The 9,294-nt window shown below is 38.6% G+C and overlaps 1 protein-coding gene across 5 annotated transcripts in view; it reads left to right on the top strand.

Moving 5' to 3' along the window:
* CLYBL (citrate lyase beta like) overlaps positions 1-9,294 on the top strand; it is a 130,843-nt gene that overhangs the window by 110,238 nt on the left and 11,311 nt on the right. For 4 of the 5 annotated variants that reach the window (XM_025208622.1, XM_025208624.1, XM_025208625.1 and 1 more), the window contains one exon: positions 406-530. In XM_025208622.1, coding sequence (XP_025064407.1) covers positions 406-530 — 125 coding nt within the window. Of the gene's footprint in view, positions 1-405; positions 531-1,414; positions 1,516-9,294 lie in introns of all 5 variants that reach the window. The other variant, XM_025208623.1, reaches the window with a different exon arrangement.

Raw genomic sequence — 9,294 nt, 5'->3', positions numbered from 1 at the left:
ATATATGTATATCTCTCTATATATCTATCTCTCTATATATATATATATATATATATATATATATATATTGTACTTTAATTGTTATTGACTGGATTTGTCTAAGAAACACACCTGAAATGACAAAAGAAAAATGAATGGATTGAAATGGGTGGGAAGACTTATGTTCCTTTTTTTTTATTTTCCAAATGATATTAAATACAACTATTGCTTGGTTATATTTGTTCATATAAAATCCATCAGGTTTTCTGCATGGTGTTCAGTTTAAAAATGTAAAAAAATTCTAGCAAAATAAGTAGTTAAATAATATAATCTGTAAGGCATTTGAGAGCCTCAAGTGGTTGGAACATTTTGTTTGAACATCTGTTTGTCAATGCGTGATTCTGGTGTTATTAATCTTCCTTGTAGGTAAGCAGGTGATTCACCCTAACCAAATTGCTGTTGTTCAGGAGCAGTTCTCTCCCAGCCCTGAAAAAATAAACTGGGCACAAGAATTGATTACTGCTTTTGAAGAGCATCAGCGTTTAGGAAAGGTAAATATTTTGTTAATATTGTATATAGAAGGCAAACTAGAATGATTTTTTTTTAATTCGGGAGGACAGGGAGTGTCTGCCTTTTATAATTAAAAGTACAGAGTAATTGATTATATTACTAAAATATATTTCAAGCTAAAATACTGCCAGTATATTTCCTATAAGCATGACACTTCGCAAATCCATTTACAAATTCCATGACTTTCTTTTTTCTCCGTTCTCTCTTAACTGTACTCCTTTGAATAAATAGATATTCAGGATTAAGAAATGTAAATGATCTTTAAATTATTTCCTAGTAATTTCCTAGGCAATGATATTGTCGTATGAAAATATTTGCAATCAAAGGGCAGGCAAAACAGAAGGAAAAAAAACACCCTGTTTATGATAGTATTATGTATGGAAAGAAAGAAATAGTTTAGAGAGTCTTAATTTTTAAAAGAATAGCCATAATATCTTTAGTTTTCAGGTCTGATCCTGCAAACATTGAGATATGAGCAAATTTGCTGATGTATATAACCATTTGAATATCCTAGTTCTTAATCGTTAAAAAGTGGGAATGTTTTATATGTATTTGTACCAATTTCTGGACCTGAAATTTGGATGGAGCAGAAAGCAAATTAACACTAGAATATGATTGTTCCTAATTTAGTGCATCATTGAGTCTCACGTTTTCTGCTCTGTGGGTTTCTGCTATGTAAATATTGCGGTGGTGATGCACAATCTGTCTCCACTTTGTGCCAGTAATACTTAAATTAGGGGTCGCCTGAAGGAAGATTTTATGCTAGTTGCAGCATTGTCAGTTAATTATCTTAAAGGTTATTTGCTATAATCCAGTTTGCCTCTTTTTGAAAGAAAAAAGTTACAACTAAATATGTTTCTGTTAGTTACAGCCAAGCTCAATATTGCTGAAAAGCCAAAGAAGTTTTACTGTCCAGAACAGTTAGGTGCATACAAATGGAAGTGTTTAAGTGCACTTATACTAAACGTAAGTGAAAAAAATTAATGAATCTAAACAGACAAGATTTTGTGTAGGTTTGCACTTTTCATTAGTAGAATATAAATATTCACAATGAATTTCTTTGCTTTCTGATGTATAGAAATACAATGGAAATTATAACTTCCCAGTTTACAAATGTTTCTAAACCTATAAAGGCTGCATACAAGAAACACTAAACAATACATTGCAGAATTACAGTTCATTTGCACATTCACCTTAGAGTATGGCTATTACAAGGTATCAGTTATTAGTTTGCCCTTCACTAAGCAAGGTTACTATAGCCTCTCTATAGTACCTAGATGTTTCTAACATGTCCATCACTATGATACCTGGGTGCTAGCCTGAACGTTTGTTTCAAGGTCACTATCATTACATTATTTTTCTGCATGTCTTTGTTTTGTCCCCTTTATGTGTACTGTAGATATTTAATGATGTAAATAATGCAGAGAGAGAAAATGCAGGCATATTTGCTCATTTTGTTCTGATTCCCACAACCTGGATCTCTTATAAAATGCATTCCTATATTCATCTGTGTGTTTTCAGTACCAATAGAAATATACAAGGTGGCAAATATTTTCCAAGGAAAATAAAAAGCAGATGCAGGATCAAAACATTAAAATGATAGACGTGGCAGAATGCTGTTTAAGTTTATGACTTGTATGGCAAATCTATATGAACTTAATGTCCTTTCCAAGGAGTACACCTGTAATATGAACAGGTGAGAAAGGAGGAATAAACTTTAATTACAAAACTAGTAGCATAAAATATGAAATGTCACATAAGATTTTCCATTTAAGAGGTCAGCATTCAAGCATTACTTCTCTAAAAGAGTTTTTCAAATGGTGAATTGCAATCAAATAGTTGTATCCACACTTTATTATAAAGTTACTATATTAAATATTTTCTAATTAGATGGTAAGCATAACTGTATTTGAAATAAATTTAGTAGACATGGATTTATATAGATCTGCTTTTTTTTCCTAGCCAGTTTTCATGTTATATTTTGTCTATAAAGTTCTATCAAAAAATAGGTAAGCATATTAATTTTTGATCTGCTGTATTTCTTAGCATTAAAATTCTGTTTGACTTTTGTAAGAAAAAAATTAGTAATAGGTTTCTGCCTGTAGAGCAATGTTTTCTGTAAACTCCTTAGCTGAGTTGGCTTTACAGTATTATAAATATGTCAATGAGAAAATCCAGGACAGTCTGATTGCTTAATTTTTCCAAAGCTAAGGTGTCTCTCAGGAATAGTCTCATGTTGTCTGTTTCAGACAGATGTTAAAATTTCAATAATAATTCTTCCCACTGCACCTTCTAAGAAGCATTGTATATATTGCTTTTAGAAAATGCCAAAAAATGAAGTAAGCTCCCTGCTTTTCTATTTCTTTTATTAAATTAAAACTTTTCATGTCACTAGGAGCAAATACTTAGCTCTCATTTGTATTGTTGGGTCTTCTTTGTGTTTTGTTTTGTTATTAATCAAGATTGAGAGCCTAGAAAAAATAAATGGAAGAGATTTACGTGGCAAGTTTTTTTACAGATAAAATATTTGTCTTCAGCCTCTGGGATCACAGTTTGTTATTAATTACTTTCAAAGCCTGATGGCTTTAGTCACCAATAGTTTGCATTAAAGTAGGATCAGCTCTCAGAATTTATCACAATTTGATAGATATAGGAGTCACAGTAATCTTCATTCAAGGAAAGTCTGAACCCTGGCTATTATATTTTGGAGCTTGAAATGCTTTGACATAATAGTCCCTGCATGAGACAACTGAGGTAGGAATTATAGGTGGGCACCAGGGAATTTTAGACACTTCTATAGTGTCCTGAGAGAATTTAAGAGATTTGGGTAGTCCAGATTATTTAGAAATATATAAGAAAAGATCAAATCCAGCCAAAAATTATATATAATTTAAGATACTTAATATATGTTGCTGAGGAAACACACCAGGAATTTTATATTTCAAAATCTATACTTGTGTCATTCAGTGAGCCAAATTCTGCTCTCTTTCACTGATTTCAATGAAAAGTTTAACTATGCACTAAACGGAGATTCAGTGTTACAAATCCAGATTAATTAACGGCAAAAACTGGCTGGCGAAGTATACAATATGAGTAATTTATACTTCAAACGTGTAGGATAGAGGTAATGGGAAAAGCTACAAGTCGGCTGTACTAACACCCCCCCCTTCTAATGTAACTAACTGACACTTTGTTGTGTAGATTAATTTTCCAATTCACAAATGACTAATACGTGTGACCCATTAGTATATTAAAAACAGTGTATGCCATTTGCTATTAATGTATAATAAGAAAGTAAAATATTTAAAAGCTATCTAAATTGAGAATTCTTGTTCAATTTGACTTGAAAATGCACCATAGTGTAATTTCAGCAATGGTGTCTTTTTTCAATTCCCTAGGGTTTTTAAATAAGATCCAGCAAAATGACAATACAAAAAGATAAAATTAGGTCAATTAATTGTTTACATTGAATAATAAGTTGTAAATATTTTAAGGGTACCTGACTGGTCAACCAAGAAATAAAGAATTACATGCTGCCTTACAAAATCACATAAAAAGTAATGGTTATTTAGAGTTAAGTAATTCACAATTCAGAGCTATAACTTGTTCAAGTACTGCAGGTTCCAAAAGGTAAAATGGAAAGAATGCATGTATTTTTCCATGTGTGTATGATGTTCTTAGAAGGCCTTTGGCATGCAAATGCTATATGAAGTCAAATGATTTGACAAAGTATGCGGTTGCTTTTATGGCTGCCTGAAATCCTTTTATTTACACAGTATCTGGTCGGCAAAGGAATTGCTGACAATGGCCCTGTCAAAATAGTCTTTGTTTAAAAAAAGCCTAACCCAGGCTACTGTGTCTTGGAAAGAAAGTGTATTGTAGGACATGTATTTGGGCCTGATCCAATTGCCACTGAAGGCAATAAAAATATTTCCACTGAATGTCATAGGAGTGGGGCTTACCCAAGAGTTCCCCAGGAACACAATGTAAGCATGCTGTATATCTCTGACACCTCCATCACCTCTCCAGGTAAGGGCTCCTACGTTATTAGCCCATGTAGTGAAGTGTGTGTGTGCGTGCGTGTGTGCACGTCTCAGGTAAGCCTGCACACAGTGGCCCCCAACCTGTTCCTTGGCTCAGTCAGCCAACAGACCTGCTCTGATCAACACCCTTTTCCTGAATGGCTCCAGTCTAGGAGCATTGCTGTTGTGACTTAGAGAACTGAGGAAATGCTTTATGCTGTTCTGGTATTGTTAAGTAGCTCTGACAGTACTCCTCCAGAACCCTCTAATAGTCTTCCAATCCTACCCGTGGCTTTGTATCTCACTCAAAGGTAAGATATGCCACATTGTCCTGCAGGGCTTGACTAGAGAGCATCAGGGAGCGTCTCTCCACCTTCCCAGAGCCAAGGACCAAAAGGGTCAGAGCTCAGCATCCAGCTAGAGGCTGGCAATCCAGTTGAATCATCTCCTAACCAGGTGTCAGGAAGCAACCAGACTCAGTCCAGGATAAATCTCAGCCAGAGGCAGACTTTCAAGGAGTTGCCAGTTACCTGGACAGCAGCCCAGGGAGATGCCAGTAGCATGAGGATGTCTGTGTTTCAAAAGCTAGTGCTAGGCTGCAGCCTTGTCAGGTTTAAGCTCTGGTAATCAGGGCATTTGCTGTCATTTATGTAAATAGCTAATGCATATTCCTCATAGGTTCAAATTAGTGAGTTCAGTGATTTTCATGAAATTTGGTTTGTTTGTTTCTGGGGGGGGGATTGAGGGGGGGCAGGCGGGGGAACGCAGGTTTGCTATGTTCAGCTCCTAACGTGTACAAATCAGGTATCTAAAGTTAATTAACATAGGCCATTAGGATTTTGCGAAGGGCATTATTATTTTCTTTAAAATCCTGCCTATGTACCATGGAAGATATAATAAGAAAAATGCCAGTAATCTAACGTTAAACATATAGTCATTATTATTAAATAAAATCTCATTTGGAGGAGAGATCAAAAAGGTGTTCTGTAGCGCAGTTGGTAGATTTTCTCTGATGGAAAGAACGATGTAAATTCTGAATCTCATTTATGCAGTGGGAAGAGATATATTAATTCCATTACTCCCAATTAATGCAGATTTCCACCCTGGCCTGACCAATCCTGCAGACAGTTATGTCAGCTCTTGAGGACAAAAGATTCTTCATCTGCTTAGCAGTTTAGACTTGCAGAAGCTTACAAGAAGGTCAAGAACTTGTGCAAATTATTTCCTTGCCACCCTCTCCAGCAGGGACTCTGTAGATACTAATCCTTCTTCCTCATCACTGACGCCCTAGAGCTGATACACAAGCAGAGAGGAGAAATAGGATGACTCCATGAAGATTACTGTAATAATAAGTTGGCTTATGAGTGTGGAGAAGGGGGAAACACAGAAGGAAGCATTCTTGTGCTGAAGGAGACCTACCCTCTGCTGGTCTCTTTGCTGGAATGGTAGCACTGTGCAGAAACTAGCCCTTGAAGTAAGTGGCAGGTGACCCCTTTAAGGTCCTGAACAGCATACCAGCACTCCTCACATCCTTCTAGTCATGCACAAGGCCTCTCAAGCATCATTCTCAGCCTCCAAGCTGTGAGCCTGTGGGCTGCATTGTCTAGAAAGGGTGCAATGCAAGCACTATGCAATTTGTTTCTGAGGAAGCTTCCCCCTCTGGATACCCCGTTGTAGTGTGTAGTCATGGAGTCAGGCTTGGCTGCAGACCTCTCTTTATAGACATGCTGCAGCACATAATAAGACGAAAGTCTGACCTGTATTAAGCAAACCACAGAAGCAACTCTCCACCTCTCAGGTATGTGCTTTCAAAACATGTACAAATGTAATGGTGCTCATGAGTCTTATTTCCATGTCCAAAATAGGGTCTAAAAAAATAATAATAATGCTGTGGCCAGATGGCCTACTTGGAGATTACTGAGAGAACTGAAAAGAACACTATACTGCCAAAATATTGTGTCGGTTAACTTAAGTGGCAGCAATCCCACTGTCTTTCCATTTCACTCTGTGCTAGCTGGGGTTTTGCTGGAATTAGGGAACCTTTCTTGCTAAAGCTCTGTCAACTGGAAATAATATTTTTGTCAAGATTCTCTCTTTAGTTGTATTGTGAGGAATCTGAGAAAAATGCAGCATACAAAAATAGAAATGTTTCCATTCTGGTCAAACGAATCAGCTGACTCTTATTATTTCCCTTTCTCATTTTGTATATTAATTCTAACTGCCCATTGAATATTAAATGTCTTCTGTATTAAATATCTTCTGTATGTCCTGCAGTCATGAATTTCCATCTAGAATTTTGGAGGGTATATTTAATAACTTTAATTTACATTTAATAAATCTAATAATTCAAACAGAACCAGCCTATTTGGCTTCACTAGAGGGCTGTTCCCAAAACAACAGTGTAGCGAGACAGTCTTTCCTTCTCAAGCCTTTGTGTCTGCTCCAAGGGGTAGGCAGGAAAGATGCCCTTCAACCCTAGTTAAGGTAGGCTTCTGGCATCTACCAGCACCACAGGGTCAGCACATCATCTTATCCTTCTCAGGTCTAATGGGGGTGCATTGAACCATTGTAGCAACAATGGAAATGTTTTCAAAATTTCCCTCTGGCAGATGCAATGTAGGGAAGTCTCTTAAGAAAACTGGAAAGACTTTCAGAGGCATGTTTGTCACAGAATTCTCTCCCAGTCCGTCCCTTAGTTCAACAGATCACAAAGACCATGGGCACTTTTACACATGCTCTGGTGGGGAGGACTTTAGTTAAACCAGCTCCGAGAACCACTGTAATTGGGGGGGGGGGCAGCAGAAATGCATCCTTCAGCTATAACTCAGGATGATTTCTGCAAAGTGCTCTGAGTTGCAGCGTTACCCCAGACCAAACAGACATTCACTGTTGGCTCCAGGGGGAGGGGAATCTCCCTGGGGGCTGGGAGCCTGCAGCCGGGTTCCCATAGTAATGGCTAGGCTCTCTGCCAGTGCTCGCTGTTTTCAGAATGGGAGGGGGAAAAGCAGCGGAGGGAGCTCATTCTTGGGGCTTCCCACTGGTGCTGAAAGGTGGGGTGGGTGATTAGGAGTCCCAATACACCCAACCCACCCTCCAGGGGGGGCTGAAAAACCCCAGACTGAACTCCCTCCACTCCCTTTCTCCCTCCCATTCTGAAAACAGCAACAGACCGATAGCTCCACAGAGTTACAAAAGATGCTACATTTTGAAACTTCTTTATCTGATACCTCATGCAAGAGTGGGGTGGGGGTGGGCAGATTTTCACCTGATTGGCCATTTTTTAAACTGTCTGCAGCCATGCACTTGTTTGATCACGGCTATAAACTGCTTTCTTTGGCCAGATCAGGCAAAAATTGTCAAATTGTCTGCACCTAATGTGCTACCACGTCTCCTGTATCAGTGTCCCCATGCTTAAAAATGGTGGTGGGTGCACTTGGACTAAAGCTTGTTCGAGGAGCTTTAGTTCAATCAAGTGCCCCCACCACCATTTTAAAGCATGGGGCTGCTGATACATGAGATGCAGGAGACTGCTGGAGGGTGGCAATTGCCACACTTGAGCAGACCTGATTGATCAAGTCTGTGCCAATGCACTGGAATTCCAGCATGCCAGAGCAACCTCGGCACTCATGTAAAAGTGCCCCATGTGACTATCCTGCTGCCAATCTGAGGGTGTCTATACACGTGCTCTGGGGGTGGGGCAGCTCTAATTAAAGAGCCCTCAGCATCACATGTATTCAGTGTCCCGCGCTTCAAAATGGTGGCGGGGGCACCAAGCTTTAGTTAAAGTGCCCCCACCACCATTTTGAAGCTCAAGAAGGTGAATGCTAAGTGTGCCTTAATTAAAGTGGTTACTGAGAGCAGCTCTAATTAAAGTGCTCCCCCACACACATGTACCCTGGAGCACATGTAAAGATGCCCTTAGGCAGTAAATATGACTTCCAATGTTGCCTCTCCAGAAAATAGACTTCAACTTTCTTCCTCAGGAAAGTCATTCCTTTATAGTCAGGAGACCCCCTTATAAGTATAAACTTAGTTCTATTCTTGAGGAAAGCTGGTGCCTATTTCCTTTCCTAATATACCTGGAAAAAGCCTTCCTTTGGGAGCTTTGTTCAGTTTGCTGGGTGTCATAATGAATTGGGGGAAGGAAATGAATAGCAGTTTTATCCCCCCAACTTCTGGTCAAAATATACATAGCTTCAGTGGCAAGCCCATTGGGATGAGGAGCTAATAAAAGTAAGCATACAGTGCAAGGGATATTGTCTATAAGGAAAAAAGAATTTTATGCAAACATCATGGAGATAGAGGAGAAAGGGGGCAGATTAGTCTTATTGTACAGAAGGTTGTTATTCTGAGGAAAGTGTATCTTTATATAGCATTTTAGCATGACAATATTGTGCATGCATCAGCAGAGTGGCATGAGAAACACAACCTGCTAGAGGAGTCTATTCCTTTTGCTTTTCCAAATGACAGGTACCTGTCTATTACTTCCACTAAGTTGGTTTCAGGTCACCATAACTGTTCACCAGATTCTTTCAGGAAAGTGGTCCTGATGGCAGAGGTTTTTCAACAGAGGCACGCGATGCCCATTTTAATCCCATTCATAATCACATTCAGGGCCCAGTGCTTCCTTTTAGATTTCAGATATCCTGCCATTTCATATAACTTTCCTCCCACTGGAAGGCCCTAACAAAGGCTGATGGTCATGGCACCGATTCCCCTGAAC

Source organism: Alligator sinensis, unplaced genomic scaffold (assembly GCF_000455745.1).
Source record: "Alligator sinensis unplaced genomic scaffold, ASM45574v1 scaffold744_1, whole genome shotgun sequence".
NCBI lineage: Eukaryota > Metazoa > Chordata > Crocodylia > Alligatoridae > Alligator > Alligator sinensis.
This window is presented reverse-complemented; position numbering and strand designations above follow the sequence as displayed.